General features: G+C 51.7%; 8 protein-coding genes across 8 annotated transcripts; 4 read left to right on the forward strand and 4 right to left on the reverse strand.

Annotated features, from left to right (window-relative positions):
- Positions 1–872: 872 nt before the first annotated feature.
- On the reverse strand, positions 873–1,407 carry EV422DRAFT_547350 (uncharacterized protein). The gene is made up of 2 exons (XM_053071597.1): positions 1,107–1,407; positions 873–955 (listed from the first exon to the last, which is right to left on the reverse strand). The coding sequence occupies exon 1, from the start codon at positions 1,372–1,374 to the stop codon at positions 1,174–1,176; it is 201 nt and encodes a 66-aa protein (XP_052920954.1). The 5' UTR covers positions 1,375–1,407; the 3' UTR covers positions 873–955; positions 1,107–1,173.
- Positions 1,408–7,916: 6,509 nt separating this feature from the next.
- On the reverse strand, positions 7,917–8,753 carry EV422DRAFT_334163 (uncharacterized protein). The gene has a single exon (XM_053066382.1). It carries the CDS (start codon positions 8,668–8,670, stop codon positions 8,038–8,040), a length of 633 nt encoding a protein of 210 aa, XP_052920955.1. The 5' UTR covers positions 8,671–8,753; the 3' UTR covers positions 7,917–8,037.
- Positions 8,754–10,741: 1,988 nt separating this feature from the next.
- EV422DRAFT_510118 (uncharacterized protein) lies at positions 10,742–11,485 on the reverse strand (the record flags this gene model as incomplete). The annotated part of the gene is made up of 1 exon (XM_053068899.1): positions 10,742–11,485. One exon carries the CDS (start codon positions 11,483–11,485, stop codon positions 10,742–10,744), a length of 744 nt encoding a protein of 247 aa, XP_052920956.1.
- Positions 11,486–12,269: 784 nt separating this feature from the next.
- On the forward strand, positions 12,270–13,010 carry EV422DRAFT_572186 (uncharacterized protein; the record flags this gene model as incomplete). The annotated part of the gene is made up of 1 exon (XM_053073083.1): positions 12,270–13,010. The coding sequence occupies one exon, from the start codon at positions 12,270–12,272 to the stop codon at positions 13,008–13,010; it is 741 nt and encodes a 246-aa protein (XP_052920957.1).
- Positions 13,011–14,149: 1,139 nt separating this feature from the next.
- EV422DRAFT_547360 (periplasmic binding protein-like I) lies at positions 14,150–16,243 on the forward strand. Its single transcript, XM_053071598.1, has 10 exons — positions 14,150–14,272; positions 14,364–14,700; positions 14,761–14,841; positions 14,920–14,985; positions 15,058–15,123; positions 15,181–15,219; positions 15,302–15,540; positions 15,606–15,799; positions 15,858–15,912; positions 15,978–16,243. Exons 2-9 carry the CDS (start codon positions 14,408–14,410, stop codon positions 15,906–15,908), a joined length of 1,029 nt encoding a protein of 342 aa, XP_052920958.1. The 5' UTR covers positions 14,150–14,272; positions 14,364–14,407; the 3' UTR covers positions 15,909–15,912; positions 15,978–16,243.
- A 1,276-nt stretch (positions 16,244–17,519) lies between these two features.
- Positions 17,520–17,882, forward strand: EV422DRAFT_501789 (uncharacterized protein; the record flags this gene model as incomplete). The annotated part of the gene is made up of 1 exon (XM_053068221.1): positions 17,520–17,882. A coding segment is annotated over one exon (363 nt), but the record flags the coding sequence as incomplete, so codon positions are not given.
- Positions 17,883–18,035: 153 nt separating this feature from the next.
- Positions 18,036–18,644, forward strand: EV422DRAFT_501812 (uncharacterized protein; the record flags this gene model as incomplete). Its single annotated transcript, XM_053068224.1, has 1 exon — positions 18,036–18,644. The coding sequence occupies one exon, from the start codon at positions 18,036–18,038 to the stop codon at positions 18,642–18,644; it is 609 nt and encodes a 202-aa protein (XP_052920960.1).
- An 879-nt stretch (positions 18,645–19,523) lies between these two features.
- EV422DRAFT_592064 (uncharacterized protein) lies at positions 19,524–20,237 on the reverse strand (the record flags this gene model as incomplete). Its single annotated transcript, XM_053073547.1, has 2 exons — positions 19,904–20,237; positions 19,524–19,564 (listed from the first exon to the last, which is right to left on the reverse strand). Coding segments are annotated over exons 1-2 (354 nt in total), but the record flags the coding sequence as incomplete, so codon positions are not given.
- Between the last annotated feature and the right edge of the window lie 1,046 nt (positions 20,238–21,283).

The following is a 21,283-nucleotide window of genomic DNA, read 5'->3' on the forward strand; positions in this document are numbered from 1 at the left end:
ACGCTGGACGCTCAGCGGCTCGCGGTCGCGAAGGCGGTAGTGCACTGGCATTGCAATCTTTCAGAAAGGTGATTCGTTGGTTGATGAAGTGATTGATGAAGTGGGTTGACTCAAGATCGTGTTCCGGATCCTTTTATACGCACTCGGTCAACCTCATCAAGCTCCCCAAAAAGTTACTTCGCGCTACCGCGTTCATCAGAGAGGGCAAGGAGAACTCGCCCTTGTGTCTATTTTGGGATCCTCCAAATCCGGACGGTGGAACCCGCGCGACCGCGTTCACTAGAGAGGGCAAGTGGAACTCGCCTTGTGTCTATTTTGAGTTCCACCAAATCCGGATGGTGGAACCACTGAAGGCCTCGCCCCCCAGAGGCGTTAGGGGTTTGATCGCTCCACTAGGCTCCCCCCTTTTGGGGAAGAGCTAGCGAGCGACCTTCGCGGGCGAAACCGCGTACACGTATATTATAAACGATAATAAATGCATATGATCCAGCACATCTTTGGACCCAACGACGCCGGATCGCGCACGGCGAGACCCGACTTTGGCGAAATAGTAAATGAGATGCATTTGATGATATGGGAGATGATATGAGGGGCTACGAGAGCCCTGTGCACGATCCGACCCAAAGATGGCGGCGATATGAGGGATACTGGCTATTCTCCGCGAGGCCGTCGGGGGAACGATTTTCGCCCCACGCTGTACTAATCAGGCCTCAATGGATTTTGGGGAGAATTTTGTCCCCCGCACGTCCAACCGGGAAGTGCCCGGGGACCGCGTCACGGCGACGCCGTCGGGGGAACAATTTTCGCCCCACGTTGTACTAGTCAGCCCTCAATGGATTTTGGGGAGAAATCTGGCCCCCGCCCGTCGCGACGCCGTCGGGGGACCAATTTTCGCCCCACGCTGTACTAGTCAGCCATCAATGGATTTTGGGGAGAAATTTGTCCCCCGCACGTCGCGACGCCGTCGGGGGACCAATTTTCGCCCCACGCTGTACTAGTCAGCCCTCAATAAATTTTGGGGAGAAATTTGGCCCCCGCACGTCAAAACCGGGAAGTGCCCGGGAAGTATTTGTGGTATTAGCACCGATCCATATGTGAAGTATATATGTATTGAGCAAATGGCAAATATACATGAAGAGGTAGGCGGAGATGAGCCACAGATAAATAGGAGATCTAGTATGCAACAGGGCGGGTAATAGGAGCGGAATTCTGCCGCACCGCGAGTTGAACGCTAGGATGTGTGCGGATGTATCGTTCGAAAGCGTCGGACGACCAACGACCCCACCGTTGAATCCACAGTGTGTCGTACCCGAGAATGGCTAGGTGAGTGGCCCCGCCCGCTCGAAAGCTAGATGCGCCGATGTCCGTGTTCATGGTGGCTGTCCAGACGGCGTTGAAAGATGCGGATGTGGGAACCAAGCCGTTGTCGAGGGTCCACAGATAGGGACCGTGATTGTGCGCAAGAACGAAATCGAGCGCGCGCACGGGGCAGGTAACCGAATCAACGGCGGCAAGCACGAGATATTGCGTGTAGTGAGTTGAAATTTTGGGGTAGGGAACCAAGATCTGATAACCGTAATCGACTCCATTGGCCATTGGCGCAGGGATGCGTGTGACATGCGAGCGGAGAAGAAGTTTGCGGTGTTGTTGTGGGGATCCATCGGTGAGCACCTCGCTGCGCCGAGCGAGCCCCCAGAACGCGACGCACGCTATGGCAGCGTAGATACGGTCGTTGAAGTTGGGCGTGAGAAGAGTGAGAACGAACTTTGAGAGCTGGGAGTATTTGATTTTGGGTTTTTATTTGAGAGGCGGCCCCGGTGCAATGCGTTCGAAGATACGGAGTTGCCGAACTGCGGCGGGATGAAAGCGAACAGGTGACCAGTTGACCCCGAGAGCGGGGTGGCGATCAAAGAGCCCAGAGGGATAGCCGTAAAGGGTTTTTGCTTGGATTTGTCCGACTGCGACCCGGCGGCCTTGGTGGTACAACCACGAGAGGAGGAAAGGAAGTGTGATGGGGAATGGGTCACCATTTGGGTGGACCCAACTGTTCGTGGCCGCAATGTTGAGATAATTGAGAACGAAGCGCGAGTAGTTGCGATTTCGGTGCAAAGACGGGTGGAGCACGACTTGGCGAGAGAAGGTATGTGGTGGCGCATCCGCGCAGAATACTACAGCTGATGATGACGATGTGTGAAACACAATGACACCGCTGAGGATTTCAGCAAAGAACAGGACGTAGGCAAGATAGCCGGGACCTGCACCTTGGTCGGATGCGCTGCCTGAAAATCCAAGACAAGGCCGCGTGAGAGCGCATCGCACCTGGTGAGGAAGGTTCTTGAAGCCCATACGAGGCGAATGTCGAACTCGAAGCGCACGCTTGCGGTGTAGATGTTCCGTATGAGCTCGCAAAGAGGTGTTGATCGAGCGCGGCCGTTGGCAAATGCGGTGGCGTTTCCCTCGTTGTCTGTGACCCAAAGAACTCTCTTGCCCGATAAGTAGGGACCGAAGGTCTCGAGTCCGATCGCAATGGTTGCCATTTCAAAAAGGGCTGATGAAGATCCAGCGGCGTGGTAAAACCCGGGGCACCAGCGGCCAACGATGAAGGAGTCCTTGCAGGTAACCCCGAAGCCAATTTCGCCCGAATCGGAAGCAATGCCGAAGAGTTCTTGCGTTTCCCACTCTTGTTCTGACAGTAGACAAACTCCAGACCCCTGAACAAGCGTATCGTAGTGCCACTGGAGGTTGTGACGGGCGCCAGCCGAGAGGCGGATGGTGTGCCGGGAACCCTTGCTGGCGTTGACGACGCCTGTTAGCTTCCATAGTTCGCTGAGGTACACCCGCGCTTGCCAGATGACTTGGGACGCCCACGAAAGGACGCCAGGAAGTTGTAAGAAGGGAGTCTGCTTTCTTGGCGAAATCTTTGATCCAGGCGCGGTAGAATAGAATAAGTCCGAGGAATGCTCGTACTTTGGTCAGGTTCTGGCAAGGGGGTCAGCTGGTGATTTTTCGGATCTTCGATTGTTCGGGTGCTCTTCCATTGTAAATGCCTGCAAGACTTGCCTTCGACATTCCCCAGCTTGATTTCTCGCCGGAAAACGTGAGTCCTGAATCGATCATAAGAATTTAATACTTTTTCGCAGTCGTCCATGTGGTCTTGTATGAATTTGCGAATATTGGGTTTCACGTGTGTCTCTTCTCGATATTTCCGCCCTTTCATGCCGGTATCATCGATATATACGCTGACGATGTCGGGCTTGAGGGATTCGAAAACTTTGTCGACTGCTCGTTGAAATTGAGCTACTGAATTAGTTCCTACTTGAGGGAGTCGGGTAAGTCGGTAAAATCCAAACGGCGTAAGCATGGCTGTAATGTCTCTTGATTTGGGGTGTAGGGATGCTTGGTCATATCCGGAATACATGTCAGCCATCGATAAAATCGAACGTCCAGCAAATTCTTCAGCAAAAACTTCTGCAATCGGCGCGCATCCGGCATCTCGTATTGTCACGCTGTTGAGCATCTGCACGTCTTGTACAAATCGGTATGTTCCGTTCTTTTTGGGTACTAGGAACCAGGAGTTTCGGTAGGGTCCAAATGAAGGTTCTAACAGTCCTGCGTCTCGTTTTGTTCGGAGTAGGTCTGTCGCGATTTTCCTCATTTGCGGGGGTAATCGATGTGGTCTAACCATCCAGGGCATGTGCGGGATCGTATGAATCTTGACAGGTTCCTCTATGTGTGGCTTCAATGTTCCTCTTTCGCTGTCGTCGAAAGCGAACGCCATGTCGTATTTGCGCAATTGTCATAAGAACGCAGCTCGTTCTTTGGTAGTCAAATTGTCTCGGAAAGTAAGCAAGTGGTCTCGTCCATCGAATCGATTTTTGCGTTCAGTGTTTCTGGCGGGTGTCTCGGTTATCGTAGATCTGGGTAAAGCTTCAGGTCGGATGCCTCCGGGCAAAGGTTGTGCTACAGGCTTGATCTTCTTCGCAACAGGCTTGAATTTCGTGCGTACTTGCACGGAGTACAGTTCTTCTTTGGAATCGGAGTTGGAGTCGTATTCGGAATAGGTTCGTCGTCGATTAGGCTGAAACGGATCATAATTGATGCTGTAATCACTGTCGGAATCAGAAATAAGACTTTCTTCTATGTCGGATTCTTCGGTTCGATCGTCGGATAGCATTGGCATATCGTCCATAATTGACTGCTGTCAGTAGGTAAACGCATGTACATGGTACTCGATTGATTGCTCGTAGGCTTCTTCAACGTCGCATTCTGAATCTTGTTCGTTGTCGGTCGCAATCGCATCGGTCGGTTCTTCAGTGACGTTTCCTTTTGTCGAATTGTATTCTTTGCTGTCCGTTTCTGTCTCGTAGTACTGGATCATATACGGTCGCATTCGTAGAGGTCTTCGGAGTTTGTGTCCATAGAGCATGTCGATATCTTCAAGGTATTTGGGATGAACCTGTTGAGTTATTACTGGGAAGTAGCCGATGAAGAGCAGAACCATTACTGGTCTTATTGTATTACTTGTTGTATGTCTATATACTCCGGACTCTGGCGTCGGGGTCTTTGTCTCTCTGACCGTGACAAGACTGCTTACGCGTCTGCTTACGCAATAACAGCAACTGACAGGATAGTTCGCGTCTCTGCACAACACTCCCCCGACTCGAGCTGTCCAAAAGTCAGCCTGTCCAACTCCCGCTCTCAATTCCATTCCAATCAACAACACACTCTCTCTCTCCGACACCCAAATCCAACCAATCCATCAAGATGCCGAACGGTGGTCCAACTTGCCCGATCTGTATGGTCAACCCTGCCAACTACAACGGGCCGTGCGGGCACCTATTTTGCCGTACGTGCATCGTCCAGGCGATGGTGTCTCATTTGCACGCCCCACGCTGTGGCGTCTGTCGGTGAGTGGTGAGAGGAGGTAATCCAACTGATAAATGTGTATTGATTGCTTCTCTTAGAGCCCCTTGGCCAGTTTACTTAACCCGGGATTGCCACGACCGTCAGTGCTGCATGTGCGGCACTAATCCCATCTCGTGTCGTATGGTGACCTCGTGTGGCAACTGCACCATATGCAACGGATGCTCCCTTTATCTTGTTTGGCGTCACCCGTCGAATCAAGTTCGGTGTCCGTCGTGTCATGTAGTTTTTGACGCTCCGCCGCTCACTTGGCTCCGAAGAGCCATTATTTAACAATACGGCGTGTAGTGTAGACTTTACTGTCGTAGCCCACATAATTCCCGTAAATAAACAAAGGCCGGTCTCGGAAGAGCTTTCGTTTGGATGTTCGCTATCATTTCTTTTGTTGAGATATACTGAATATCTAGCTTGCGTTCAGCTACAAGTTCCCGAATAAAGTGGTGTCGAACGTCAATGTGTTTCGTTCGCTGATGATCCACGGGATTGTTCGCAAGTTTGATGGCGGCTTGGTTATCTTCGTAAATCAGTATGGGCTTGTCGGATGCGCCCAGGATTTCCTGTTTCATCCGAGAGAGCCACAGCGCTTCTTTGGCTGCTTCTCCAAGCGTTACATATTCCGCTTCCGACGTAGATACTGTAACTGCCGCTTGCCGTTGTGACTTCCAGGATATCGCTACCCCGTTTAAGGTGAACGTGTACCCTGAGACCGAACGCCTAGTCTCTTCGCATTTTGCGAAGTCCGCATCACTGTTTCCCCGGAGTTCGTTATCTGACTCGTTATTGTATTGTAGGATAAGCTCTTTCGTTTTGGCAATGTAACTGAAAACCCGCTTAGCCGCCTTCATATGTGTCTGTGACGGCTTAGCCAGAAACTGGGATAACTTAGATATCGCGAAAGCGATATCAGGGCGAGTTCCAATCATAAGGTACATCAATGACCCTATCATCGATTGATACGTTGCAACGTCTGCCGGTTTCTCATCCGCAGTTATAATCTCAAGCTTCACGTTGGGATTCAGCGGCGTGTCGTGCGGTTGCATCTGCTCCAATCCGAACTTCCGTAGTATATCACTAATGTACTTCTGTTGTCCAATAGTGAGGGTTCGTTGGATGCGATTTCGTCTGACTTCTATTCCGAAGAGGTAAGAGAGCTCCCCCATGTCTTCCATTTCGAAGCGTAATTTCAAACCTTCTTTAATCGCTTCCCGTTCCGCTTTGCTCGTTGAAAGAATTGTCAAATCATCAACGTAGACGGCAATGATGATAAAACCTCGGCCAATGCGCTTTATGTAAAGAGCGTAGTCTAGTTTGGAAACGTTGAAACCTTTCTCTCGTAGGTAAGCGTCCAACACCATATTCCACAACCGAGGTGACTGTTTCAGTCCGTACAGAGAACGTTTGAGTTTAAACGTTGTCCCGTCTGGTAGGCAAAGATAGATTACGGTGTCGAGGTTCCCATTCAGGAATGCGGTCTACATCCATCTGATGGATCTCCAAGTCGTGTGACGCTGCAATGGCTAACAACATCCGCAACGTATTAAACTTCACGATGGGCGCAAACGTTTCATGGTAATCTATTCCCTCTCTTTGCGTAAATCCTCTGGCTACTAAACGTGCCTTGAACTTCTTTATTGAGTTGTCAGGATTGCGCATTACTTTAAAGACCCATTTGGAATCTACTGTGTGCCCAGTGTTTTTCTGATCTGATGATTCCCAAGTTCCATTCTTTGCGTGAGAAGCAAGTTCTTCTTCCATAGCGGCTTGCCATTCGCGTGAGTATGGGGATTTCATAGCGGCTTGCAGTGTGGTGGGTTCATCTGTGTCCACCGTAGCTACCAGGAGTTCCGCTCCTGTGTACTGACCGCCGTCGTCTTCGGCCCCCAAAAACTCAGATAACGCTACTGCGTCTTTTACAAATTTGTAGGGTTCCCATGTGGGGTCGTCGAAACCTTCCCACTTGACGAGGTACTCCTTCTCCCCCAAATCTCCATCTCCACGCGACAATAGTATTTTCTCAATGGCGTATTCTGCGGGGTCGTCTGATCCAGGAGCAACGGATTCGCTACGACTGTTTTCTTCGTTGAAGGTTACATCCCGAGACTCAAATATCTCGAGCGTATGTTCATCAATGAGACGATAAGTGCCATGTTTAGTGGCATGATACCCTAGTAAACGCAACGGGCCTAGTGCGCGGGCCGAAAGTTTACTTCTTCTCGTCTGTTTAGGGATGTGGAGAAACGCCTCACTCCACGGCGTCCGCAAAGTCGATATATCCGCTGATTTCCCATACCATTTGTGGTATGGGGTTGTGCCAGTGGCACTGGCCGGTGTCCTTTGTCGGAGGTAATTCACCAAAACGGCTAATTCGTTCCAAAGGTTTTCTGGAACGTTACTCATCCACATTCTGGCGCGAACTTGATCCATAACTGTTCGGTTGAACCGTTCCGCAATACCGTTTTGTTGGGAAGAGTACGGCTGTGTCGGGACTAGCGAAATCCCGGCTTCTTTGAGTTCATCCGACATATATTCTCCACCGTTATCACAGCGCAACTCTTTGATCTTTCCATTGCAGTGGCGCTCGGCGTACGCTTTGAATTCTCTCCATTTCTGGTGTACTTTGCTTTTGTTTTTCAAGATATAGACTACTGACCATCTTGAAAATTCGTCAATAAACGAAAGAATGTACCGCTTTCCATTAAATGACTTCGTTTTAGGACCAAGGTCCAATACATCTGAGTGAATCCTGTCCAGTAATCTGGTTGCAGGCCGGGGGTTTTGCCCACTGAAGGGCTTCCGTGTTTGTTTTCCTTTCTGGCAGCCCACACATAGCTGTGCGGGTTCGTCTTTGTGGCTGGTATCAAGTTCGAAGTCATACTCTAAGCTCGCAGCTTGAAGCGCTTTGGATCCGATATGTCCAAAACGCTGGTGCCATAATTTATTGACGTTGCGGTCTTGGGCTTTCCCTCAAGTGCCATAACAAACGCTTCAGGTTCCGCTTCAACATATCCTTCAAGAATGGAAGTCTTCCATTATGGGTCACCCTCAAAACGGCTGCCCCATCTCGTCTAATTTCAGCATCTCCTCTTCGAAGTTGAATGTTGTAGCCCTCGTCAATCAACGGTGCGGTACTGCAGAGATTCCTACGCGCACTAGGCTCGTAGAGTACGTTCCGCAAAATAATGTGTTTGTCCGGTCTTCATTGTTGAAGACCCGGATGGTTCCAGCTTTCTGGGCTTCAATGGTTTGGCCATTGGCCACTGGAACGGTGACCGGTGCGATGGAATGAAGCTCTTCAAACATGAACTCATCTTTGACAACATGATGGGTTGCGCACGAATCCAGGGCAATGCTGTGGTCAGCACCTCGGTCCGTCGCAAGTACCATGTTTGCCTCCGCTTCTGATTTCTGCTTATCTTTTCCAAGCAGCTGTTGCGCTGCCTCTATCTTCGGGCACGTTGTTACCCAATGTCCAAGTTCCCCACATAATTTGCACGGGAACCGTTCAAAACAAGATCCACCACCTCTTTGGGCACCTCCACGTCCACGGCCTCTACCTCGGTTTCCTCCACGACGAGAGTTATCCGAATTATTCTCTTTCTTCTTTGAGTTCTGATTGCGCTCATCAGACGACTCTGACAACTGTTGCGCTTCGGCATTACTAGCTTCCGCTGATCTGGGACGTGAGTTGCGTGTGGGGGAATCAAGCGCTCCCATCATCTGCTCTTGACGTGTAGCGGCTTCCTGCATACCATCCAGGTTCGGTAATTCTTTACTGATAATTGCGAAATAGATGGGTCGTTTTAATCCCTTGAGGTATCTATCTTCCACGTCTCCTTTGGATGAACGGGGGATCTGCATCACTAAGCGGTTAAATGCCGCATTATATGCAATAACTGAGTGAGTCTGTTTCAACCCATCGAGTTTATCCCGTATCAGCGTGCCGTAGGCAGGTGGAATGAATCTCTTCTCCAACGCTGCCTTCAGTTCCATCCAGGTTGTTGGGACCTCAGCTCTTTTTTCTCCAGCGAAAGTCCGCCACCAGATATCTGCGGTCGACGTGAATTTACTGGTGACTATGGCGATTTCGATGTGCGGGGGTAAATCCACCGTATAGATGTAATTTTGAACCTTTCTGATAAACTCATAGAGAGCTTGCGGTTTCCCCATGTCCCCGTTGTACTTTGGAATCTCCTTCAACAACTGATTGGTTACGAATGAGACATTTGCCTCAGACGTGGTACTGTGTGTAGGTGACGCATATCTCTTCGTTGGAAGAATGTCTGGTGGAAGAACATCGTCCCCGAACCCTAGTGCTTCCTTTTCCTGCGCTGCTTGCATCTGAGAGGTCTGCATCTGCAGAATGACCTTCAAGATCGCGTTCTGAGCTTCTCTCTGTTCACGGAGCTCGTTTTCCAACATCTCCAGCCTGTATGCAGCCTCGCCCTTCTCATCAACTTCCGCCGGCTCTTGAAGCACCGCTTCTACTGTTTTGTCGTGCTCGGCCTCAGCTCTTACTGCAGAGCTTGCCTCTTCAGCGCGGGCGCGTGACTGAATTGGGTTTAGTCTGTCTATATGTCTGAAAGCCATGGCGGTTTCTCGTGTTGACTTAACGAGTTTGCGATACGATCCTTACTGCTTTGTTTCGGCTCCGCAAACAGGGCTCATAACCTGTTGAGTTATTACTGGGAAGTAGCCGATGAAGAGTAGAACCATTACTGGTCTTATTGTATTACTTGTTGTATGTCTATATACTCCGGACTCTGGCGTCGGGGTCTTTGTCTCTCTGACCTTGACCAGACTGCTTACGCGTCTGCTTACGCAATGACAGCAACTGACAGGATAGTTCGCGTCTCTGCACAACAGAACCCATCATTTTGAAGTCTTCCGGTACGTATCCAGGGGTTGAATTCCATATTTGGCTGGTGCGGCGAGGAATTGAGCGCTTTTGGCAGAATCGGGGTCGAATATACGACACCATACACTTCCGTCATCGCAATTCTTCCCTTCTAGTCGGGTAATACGGCGGTAAGGTCTTCCTAAAATCAAATTGTGACTGAGGGACTCGGAACTGACGAAACAGGCGGTCGAGCAACTGATGGATCCAATAGAAATCTTGACGTCGTAGACGACACCATTAATTCGACTGGGTCTTCCATCCATATTCTTCAATGTCGTGTTCGCAGGAATGGTCGTTTCGATCGGGATGTTCAGGGCTTCAAATAAACGCAGCGACATCAGATTCACTTCGGCTCCGGACTGGCTGATCGGAATCGGCGTTGGCAAGAAGGCTGCGGCGCAACAAGAATGTTGCTCGATCTGCCTGTGTAACTTAGATGTGCATCATAATTGGTGATGTATCTTCATCGAAGGCGGAGTCTACATATGACACAACGGCAGGATATCCTTATGCTTCTCCACCATCACTGCCTTGAATGTATCGAAATCGGCGGCAAGTCCAATCGCGGAAGGCACATCGGCGAATGGCCGCCGCATAGCCGAACCTGTACTCGTAGGGTGGGCCCATAATGACAGATCGAGTTCGGCCGGCTTGTGTTAAGAGCTCTGGTGGGGCTCCCGAGTGATGTAGTCCTGATTGTGGACAAGTCACAGGCTTTGTGTATAAGAACTCACGCTTGACCAAGGCACGACCATGTTCCAGTTCATGGAGCGTGCTCCACCGAAAGAAAGTCGTGTTCAGCAGAAAGCCAAGGTTCGTCGCAGTAAAGGAACTGTTGCATGTTGACGTTTGCGCAACTGCGCTGGCATACATTTCTAACGGCACCGGTATTTGGGAAACGACAATGTTTACAACGCTGTCTTAGTTGTGGCAGCCGTAGCCCAGATAGTGCACGGGCAGACCCTCTAGCACGGCCTCGCTCGCCATCTCACACATGTATCTTCCAGTGTTAGCAAAGGACACGTAGTGCGTGTAATCCTCGCCGTTGTCTGGAAAGATCTGGAAGCGCTCCAGCACGTTCCAGTGATCCCGGACGTAGACAAAACTTCCGCTGACAGTGATTTGTTGGATGTTCACCTCCACCGGGATGGCAACTTCCACCCAACGTTTGTCCGTGCATCTCCCAGCACAGGTGTACAGGGTTCCGCCGCCTGACACTATCCATACACCGCGGCGGTCCGCATCGAATGCTTCCACGATCGGCCAGTTCCCAGACCAATGTTGGTCCATGCTTCGACGCAGCCCTTCGCCATCGTACAACAATCGATCGGTTCCCACACGCCATAGCGCGGCGCCTCCAACGACGAGCACTTCGTCACTTGCCGGTTCCTCAATAATCGCCCGCCACCCATTGTCTGCTGCACAGGGTCTCTTGCATGTCAGTATGCTGCCATCCACATGGACGCCGTAGATCATCCGCGCATCCAGATTGTATCCGCTCTTCATGTTCATTCCCACTATCCGACATTCCTCGGCCAAGGGCAGCGTACACTCATGAAGAGTGTTATTCGCGCCATGGAACAGGAGTGAAGAGTACCCAACCGAAAATGATGTGACATCAAACGAAAGCTCCGTACTACCGAAAAGGTGTCCCGTCGAGTTCATCCAAATCAACGTCTGGTTGTTCAGTGGGATGGTCCACACCGTGTCGCCGAACGCAGCAAAATTTCAAACGTCCCGCGCAACTTTGTGCATAGCCAAGTGCGTGGTGTAGCCCTGTCGCAATCGGCTAAGCCGTATCATCAGCAGTTTTATCGCCAGCCGTTGGATCGTGTTTCGCTCTTTTGATGCACACTGTGCTGTGTGACACAAGGTTGCATTCACGAGCAAACTGAGCACTAGAACGCTCCCGACGAGGAGAGTAAGTCCTGATCTTTTCATTATTTCGCCGCAAACCTCTGTCGAATGGGATAAGAGGGATATGTTGATGCATTTGCGGATAGTGTTATAAACCTGTCCAAGCAAGGTTTCAGCCACATACCATATCCCGCTATAGCGTAGCTGCTGCACTATCCTTCCCCTTCCCCTTTCCAGAAAGGCTGTTGATGCAACCTGTCTGAATCGAATGTCTATAAAAGGGTGTGTGGTTTGGGCGGAAGTACCCGGTCGAGTATGATCCAGAGTATGATCCGAGAGTCGCGACCTTTGGCACGGGGAGCGGGACTCACATCCAGGTACATAGAACTTACACCTGAATTTACACCACCCTGCTTGCCACCAACTCGAGTATACATCCATATCCACCGTTGGAGACCATTGGCCCACTTTCAGCGGCTTCTCGAGCATGGCAACCCATTGCGCTCTCTTCCCGCCCCATCTCTGAGATATCGCACAGTCGCCCATCCTCGCACCCCCAATCCGTGCCCCAACCAGATCTCATATAAATCCAATGCCTGTTACCGCCTCTGCTGCCGCTGCTTTCTCGAAACAGGCCCCACCGCTGCTGGTTAGCCTCGTCGAAGGGGCCCCTGCGGGTTCCTCCCTCATTGCTGCGACCAAGACACCTCATGTCTCCAACAACAAAGCGGACTCGCCCTCACCGCCATACTCCTCATACGTGTCATGCCTGATTCAACTGCCCCCCCACGTCATTGTTGCTGCTGCTAGTGCTCCTTATACAGCAGCCTCCTGCCCCTCTGCTCCCGGCTCGTCGGCGTCCTCCGCAAACCTTGAGGCTTTGACGACGGCCTTTGCCAGAGCGTTCTTCAACAGCAAGGCGTTTGCCCCCGAGGCCTGTGTTTTACGTTCGGTGGGCTTCAAACGCGGCACCACGACGACCTTCTCAAAGGGAGACCACGTGTACCAGTGGGTCGTTGAAGACAGGCGTCCAAACGAGGTGCTCTTGCGCTGGACAAACGGTGTCAGCTGGCTCGCCATCGACGAGGGGGCGACCGAAGTAGGAGTTGCTAATAAGGAGATCACCCCTGGCGCCGGGGCGGTAAACGCAGCTAGTAGCCTGCGGTCTTTCAAATTCATGTTTGGATCCGCATTGTTCAAGCCGTTGCATGTGCATCCATGGATCTACGCCGCGCACAACTGGTACGCGAAAGTTCTCCTGAAGAGCACCATGTGCCAACTTTTTTTAGAGGCATCCAAGCACCAGCATCAGGAGCAGCAGCAGCAGCCGTAGCGTGCCGCTGGCGCTGCCAATGACCTTATTTAGATCGGCCTAAGTTCCTCACTTCCATTCACCATGTATATGTATGTATTTCGGGAACTGGGCATCTCACGGAGCATTCGGCACCTTTCTGTATTACCTAGAGTGAATCCGTGGCTGCTGTCTTCGCTCACTAGTTGTTAGAGAATCCACATTACAAGTTCACATACCTGGTGGCATTTGGTTCTCCAACATCAGCAACAGGGGTACTCATACTCTGGCCGCCGGCAACCCAAACCCCAGAGTGGCACATTCAGTGTTCATTGTTGTGCTTTGGAGCAGGGGATTGTCGATAGTGACTCTGAATACCCCGGCGCAATCGGCTTGGTAGGCTGCCGTGAATGACGCTGGGGCCACGGATGCTCGGCTGGATGCTCGGCAAGCTTCATTCTCGCACTCTGATGCGGTGCGCGCTGTTGCAGTACTTTGAGGACATTCGGCAAGTTGATCCGTCGCCACGTATCGCTCACTGATGCGAGCGCAAACTGCAATTCAACAACATACCCACCATTCTGAACCATCGTCTTCGCTGAGTCCGTCGGTCGCATGGCTACACACCGTTAGGAGGGATCTCTCTTACTGCTTTCCAAAGAAGATCGAAGGCAAAGTTGCTCTGTCTTGGTCCTGCCTTTGCGAGATTGGTAACTGGTGAGCCGATGCAACCCTGGTTAATTTGCGAGCCCCATAACGGTGCGCTATCGAGAGGGGTGGAGAGGAAGCGGCGGGAACGGAGTATGTTTAATGTTTAAGCTACGATACCATGTAGTCAGTCAAGTTACTACTACCATTATGTGAGTTCCGATGGGGGCAAATTGCTGGTTGTTCGATGGAAGGGGAAGGTGAACGGAAGTGATATGTTTCCAATGCGTGATCCATCAAAAGGTAAAATGTAAGTTTTTAGGGTTAGGAAGAGGGTTGGTGCATGCAATATAGGGTTAAACCAGGATCCAAATCGGACTTTCTCCCTTACGTATGCCGGTAGTTGAATGACACGGTTACTATAACGGACTGTCGGTCGCGGCTCACCGACAGATTTTGACAGTGGCGTTGCAAAGGCTGTCGGAACTTCTCCCCTGTGATATGCACCGCCATTGTCGGCCATTGTCGGCGCTCGCAGGATTCCTCCCTGGCTGTAGGCGACTTCTTGAACAAAATGTCTATAGTCCCAAGCGAAGTCCAATTTTCTAGTGTGGTTTTTGAGCCGATCGTCTTTTAGGGTCCTTGCTGTTCTCTGGGTACGGACCTCGTTTCTGTCCGATAGTGTCAACAGGTGGCCGCCGCCGAAGCGTCCTTCACAAATACCTCTATCGTCTGTTCCCTCCTCAGGCAACTGTTTCAATCATCTTCCCATCCGAAATTTTCGTGCGGACATGAGGTTCAGCCATACCTGCAAGAGAGTCTGGTCGCTTCTGTGGTGGATGCTTGTCATTCTCCACGGCATCCGCGCCTCGCCACCCGCACCCCTCTCATCAAAAACAATACACATAAAGCTCGGCTTGATGCTACAAGCCGACGACCCTTGGATTCACGAGTTTAGTATGGCAATGCAGGCCGCAGTTTCGAATGTGAACAGCAGGTCGGACATTCTGCCTGACGCGATGGTCGACCTCGTGCCGTTCACATACCAATCGGATGCCCAAAACGCTATTCGGGCTGCACAAAAGTACTGTAGAACTGTCCTCGCAGATGAAAATTGGAGCCAAGACTCACCTACTTTCTGTAGCGCATCTGACGCCGGAGTCTTCGCAATCGTCGGCCCAACATACTCTTCTACCGCTCTTTCCACGACATCTGTAACCGCTCTGTGAGTTACCAGGAGCACGTAAAGGGAGTACTATAGCTTACCGTCTCTGACTGCTCCCATCTTTCCGACAATATATAGTCACAGAATCCCGACCTGTTTACCGTATGCGACCAACCCACAGTTCTCAAATCGTACGCTGTATGCGTGAGTATAATGAATTGGGCTTTTGAAGCGGCGTTGATCGCCACGTCGGCTTACTCGTCTTCGCTCCTTTAGCAACCTATTGCGCATGGCACGACCTGATAACTTCGCTATAACCTTTCCGCTTTCCTGGATCCATTCGTAAGTAAGTGCGGGTGTCTTTTAGCGAAACAATTCTTGTATAACATTTAGAACCAGCATGGGGTGGACGAGGATTGCAACTCTGACCAGCCGGAGGTGACTTTCAAGCTACTCGGCATATTGTTTCCCACGTTGGTATGCCCTTCTCCTCCTCAATCAACTGTTACTTTCCTTACAGCTCGTACAGCTTTCTTCGTGGGACTGTCAGATCCAACGCCGCATCGTATGGCCTCACGCTCCTGGCTGAAGTCGAGTTCGACTCTAACTCTGATTTGACCGCTGCGCTCAAAGAAATCGGTGCATCCTCGGCCCGAATCTTCTTAGTTTTGGCAAATAGAGAGGAAGCCACAGCCGTTTGGCTTGCGGCGTATGCGGCCGGGCTGGTTACGAAGGACTACGTTTGGGTTACAATTGAAGGTAAGCGCCGGAGGGCAGTTTTGGGCAACGCAAGGTCTCACACGAGCCCTGCCGCCCCTTAAAAGGCGTGGTAGACTATGATCAGACTTCAGGGGGAACGTCCATCAACGCCTCTCTTGGCCATGCCATCGCATTGAAAAACGCTGTTTATACCACCATGCAGCCCGACCCGGACTCAAGAACGACGCAGTATCAGAATTATGAAGCTGCCCTGCTCGCGCAGGCGGGCAGCAATGCGGTTGATGATCGGAATGGCTATGTAAGCGCAACTCTGAGAAGCTTGCCAATGCCTCGACCTGCTAATCACGGGCTGACAGTTTTCTCAGTCCTTACTGGGATTGCGCGTTTGCAATCTTCCACGGCTTTGATGGGGTGCGTTAGCTCCCTTCCATTGCTTTGCGCAACTCTCTTTCTAGCACTCACCTGCACTTCCATAGCTCCTTCGCCGCAACACCTCCCTCTCTTCATCAATGCTTGCCAATGTAAACTACAACCCGCCTGTTGACCCCGCCGTCCCATACAACGCGCATCCGTTCACAAATATGTCGATCTTCACCACCGGGATGCCGGGGCTCTTGGGGTCGTACGTGTTTGATGATGGGATTTTTGATAGCAGAGGTAGGGGCGTTCTGGAACGGGCTTGGTCCCTCAGTTTGAAACTCATAGCGCCATCACCGTGCAGAGCAAATCGGAGTGCAAGTCAATGGCAATATAACGGTGGTTGCCGATTTTATCTCTGGCACCCTCACCCGGCACCCGGAAAATCTCATATTTTTCGGAGGGTCGAGCGTTGTTCCATCCGACACCGGCTTGACAACAACAGTGACAATGTCAGTTGGCCCTTCCACTTCATTGACCACGACAACGTCAGCTAGCCCTTCCGCTTCACCAACAGTACCACATAGCTCAGCCCAGAGGATGACGTTATCATGGACGTTGGTTTGGGGAGTGGCGGTTACTTTGAGTGCCTTGCTCCTTTATTAGCAAGTACAGTACCGCAAAGAAGGTTCAGCAAAAGGTGGATAAACAACAAAAGTGATCAAAAACCTTAGCACCAACAAATTCATCTATCAAAAATCTTTGGCACATCATACTAGCGTTAGGTTCGGGTGTGTTATGGGAACCCAGATCCTTGAGGTTAGGGTAACAGAGGGGCCCGCGCGTCCCAACATCTTTTTCGAGAAGTGCAGGATTCCGAAATTTTTTTTGACGTTTTGACAGTGACAGTCGGTTTGGTCTCTCTGCTTACGTAAGATTTCCCTGGGAAATTCTTACGTAAGCAGACAATTTAAGATAACTCACAGCTGGTAACAGCCGGAGGTCTGTTACTAACTGCTATCTGTGCTAACGCCTTGCGAAACCGACCACCCAAAGTGCGACAAATACTCTTATAGCCATCGCTCATACTAAGCACATCGAACGAATCCTCAGGGTCAAACTGTCCCTAACTGTAAACCATGGGTAAGTTTTCGCTTTATTGTCAAGAAGGACAGGTAATCAACTTGTTCTTGACCTGCAAGGCCTTGCGTATAGCTTCTATTCTGAGCGGGAGGCAGTGGACCGAAACAGAATGGTTCTTAGAAAGCATACTTGATATGATGCGCCAAGCTCAAGACATAGCGGAGAGGAGAGACCATGGGGAATTTGTGGAGCAAACTGTTGTCGACGAACACCACCGTCGATTGTCTACACTTCTAGGTCACTTTGGCGGCGAGGACGACCGGAACCCGAACTTCTTCACCATCCTTCTGGATCAAGCCCGGTGGCAGGTGGGGACCGTTCTTGAGCGACTTGAAAGTCCGCCCGGCGTATGGAGCCCAGCCGCAGCCGCCGGCTGGCACGAGTCATTCGACAACTCGGATGAACAGGAAGAGCACGAGGAATACCGGCCAAGAGGGCAGCCGCCCGCAGAGATCGACGAAACGAAGATGCTCCACTGGTACAGAGAGGGCCTCTCCAACCGCGTGATTGCCATGTATATGGGCGTCAGTGACGCCACAATCAAGCGGCGGCTTCGACGCTTGAATCTTAGACGGCGCGAATATTGGCGGCAGATATCGGACGAGGATTTGGAACCACTCATCCGTGACCTGAAGGCAACATTCGGGGTTCATGACGGAGGCCAACTTTGCGGTGACCTGAGGATGCGAGGTTACCGCGTGACGAGGCGACGGATTTGGGATGTACTTCGCCTCGCGGACCCAACAGGAGTCGATGCCCGCACTAAAAAGAAGATTGAGCGAGTGGAATACTGGGTGGCTCATCCTAAGTCACTGTGGCATATCGATGGATGGCACAAGCTGATCAACTGGAGATTTGTCGTTCATGGTGGGATCGATGGGAAAACTAGGTTGACTACGCATCTCCAAGTTGCGGACAATAACCGGAAAGAAACCGCGCTGGCACCCTTTGTAAAGGCCGTTGTGGAGATGGGTTGTCCCCAACGCGTCCGATGCGACAAAGGCAGCGAAAACCTCGGCATCCGCGACTTCATGATGGAGGTAACTCGAGGAAACCCAACCTCATTCCTGACCGGCAAGTCTGTTCACAATCAACGCATCGAATGCCTCTGGAAGGACGTGCAAAGAAATGTCGGTAGAATATTTCGCGCCAGCTGGCGCGCGCTGGAACATAACGGAGATTTATCCCGTGACAACGAGTTGCAGATGTGGTGTTTGCACTACATATACCTGCCCCTCATTCAAATGTACTTGAACGAGTTTGTAGGGAAATGGAATCACCATAGTATCAAGGGTCCCTATACAAACGACCGAACCCCGCGACAGCTCTGGATTGAGGGCATGGAAATGAAAAGGTTGAGCGGAGATGCCTCTCTCGACGCCGATGTATTGCATGTTGCCAATGAACTCAAAGGGCAATGGGAGGACTATGGGGTGGGGAATTACGATGAGGACAGTGATGAAGACGAATATGACCATGTTAAAGTGCAGAAGATACAGGGCCCCGTAACTCAAGGACAGTACAACCTCCTCCGAGCTACAATCCCCGCGGGAATCGTCGAAGACACCCACGGTGGCCTTCGTCACTCATATGATAGAGAATGGCATTGCAGCATAGTCCAAAGACTTTGCGTGACATGGTAGCAACGTTTCTGGATGCTGCAGAGGGTTCCCTTGCTTGACGGCGTTTCTTCTTTTCTCCCGGTTTAAGGATAGCGTCGCATCTCGAGAAAGGACGGGGCGGGCGGCGGCATTCATGTGTGATAAAGCGTGTTTTGGTTCCATTTCTCTAGAGGAACGGTGGGAATGAAGTGTTTGATTCAACCCTGACCATGGACTTATTTGTACATATATCGTATTTGTTAATATTCCATGCCCCCATGCTACTCCCAACTTTGCGCTTTTAAAGTACATTCCAGCTGATGTGCGCTATGTTTGCCCCTACTATGCTAGATATTCTACCTAAATATCTAAAGATACGTTTCAATCCTCAAGCGTGAGGATTTGTGCGTGGCAGATGTTGATTCCCGGGGGTTGGTTTTCGTTGTGGTGTCTGATCAGGTTGATGAAGCCGTTCAATTGTTTGTTGACGATGCATTCTTCCAGAACTTTGACCTTCAGGGAGCCGGCGGCAACCAGATCCATGCAGGTTTGCTGCCATGGACATACGGGGGCCTTGATCGGCTGACTCGGGTTGATTGATGGGGTTTCCACGTTCAGCGTCTCAGTTCCTTCCGAGAAATGGAACGTCAAGAAGCATATTTGGTCGTTGAGTTCAATTCAGCGGTCCAGACGAAATTTGACCCGATTGCCATTGTCGACTTGACTGCGGATCGTGAGTCCCCGATCACCGGTCACCCACACTTTCAGCGAATGCAGCGAAGGCAGCGAAGGCAGCCTGACGGGGCAAAGTTGCGCCCTTTGCAGAGGGACGGGTCGAGTGCGGGTGCCTTGATCTGCGTGTGAGACGGGTTGAGTGCGGGTGGTGTTGGCGGAGCGGGTGCCTTGATCGGCGTGTGAGACGGGTTGAGTGCGGGTGGTGTTGGCGGAGCGGGTGCCTTGATCTGCGTGGGAGACGGGTTGAGTGCGGGTGGTGTTGGCGGAGCGGGTGCCTTGATCGGCGTGTGAGACGGGCTGAGTGGTGTTGGCGGAGCGGGTGCGTTGAGCGCGGGTGGTGTTGGCGGAGCGGGTGCCTTGGTCTGCGTGTGAGATGGGCTGAGTGCGGGCCAGGGCTATGATCTCCATTTCATTGGCGATCAACTGCAGCCACTCCGTCTGTTGGGACTACGTCGTCAGGTGATTCCACCACACTTCATCCTTTAACAACGGCTCCGGCTCCGGAGGCTCGCCAAGGCAACGCATCCAACGAATCTCGGAGAAGTCCTCAAGGGCGGGTTGCTTACCTTTCAGACTGTTTTCCACGGTTTTGGGTTCCATCCTGAGAAAGCGATCGGCGTGGGAGACGGTGCGGGTGCCTTGATTCGCGTTTGAGACGGGTTGGTTGTAGGACCACACGCTGTCCTTGTTTAGGGCAATCAACCACACGCAAGACGCGCGATCAACCACTCGCAGATCCCCGAAGACATAGAGGCCGAGCCTGGCGCGAGAAAAAGCCAGGTTGACCCGCTGGGCCTCACGAAGGAAGCCAATGTCACCCCCATTCGCGGCCCGCACCAAGGAGAGGATGACAATATCATACTCGGAGCCTTGAAACATGTCGCACGTCGACAGCTTCAGCTTCTTGTATGGGCTAGCCACACCCGAGGGTTCCGATGAACGGAAAGCGAGAAGATCGTCAGCTTCGCCATCTTCCATTGTGGTCTCATCCTCCTCGAAATCGGCCGAGAACGTGCCTTGATTGGCGTGTAATGGGCGTGGGGAAAGGGAGTAGGGTGCCGAGGGAACGCCGAATAAGTTGTCCAAGTAGTACAACTGCCCTAGGTAGGGAGTCAGAATGCCTATCCGTGTCAGATCCTGGCCTTGCTTCTCGAGCCGCTTTACGAACTCCTTGACTGCCTCCGCTTCGGGGATGTTGAAGTACGACGTCGAAATCGTGGGATGCGGTTGTTCGTTGCCTGCGACGTGGATGAAAGCCAATTGCTCCTCGGTCAGCGATGACACGCTCCTAGGGGTGGTTTGGGTCGAGCAGGTCGCCGTTGATACGCCCGTAGGGGTGGTTTGCCATCGGGTCTTCAGCTCCTCCGCGGGGTGTTGACTGTTGTGGTCGCCGAGGAAAAGGACGTTCTGCAGGGTTAACAGCTTCGGCGAAAGCCGGAATTGGGTGCGGAGCCACTTGTGGGGATGGTTGTGGTGTACGCCATTTGCTCGAGGAGGGAGCCAGCAATGGCGTTCGCAACGCCGCCCCGAGTCTCCACGTGTGGTGCGAGCTGGTTGGGATCGCCAAGGAGCACGATGTTTGTGGGGTGGGGGGTGGCCATGGCGGCGATGGACGCTTCGTACATGGCGGAGGCTTCATCCGCGATGATTGTTCCAATCTTGACCCCAATTTTCCTCACGAAAGGAAGAGTTACTTTCCACATGCCCACAGTGGCGACGAAGATATTCTTCTTCAAAAAAAGGGTAGCCTTGATCCGGCTGAGGCCCCATCTGAACTTGCCGAGCTCGAGACCAACGAGTGGCCGCTGGCGGTGTGCTTCAAGAAGCTCAAGACATTCCCGGGGTGTCACCAAGCAAGGGTGGGGTTGATACCCTCGGGAGGTTGAGCTGCCGGAGTTGATGCTTGCGCCCCAGAACGGCAGAACCGGGAAGTGTTATGAATGGGC

Source organism: Fimicolochytrium jonesii, assembly GCF_025526975.1.
Source record: "Fimicolochytrium jonesii strain JEL569 chromosome Unknown EV422scaffold_42, whole genome shotgun sequence".
Classification (NCBI taxonomy): domain Eukaryota; kingdom Fungi; phylum Chytridiomycota; class Chytridiomycetes; order Spizellomycetales; family Powellomycetaceae; genus Fimicolochytrium; species Fimicolochytrium jonesii.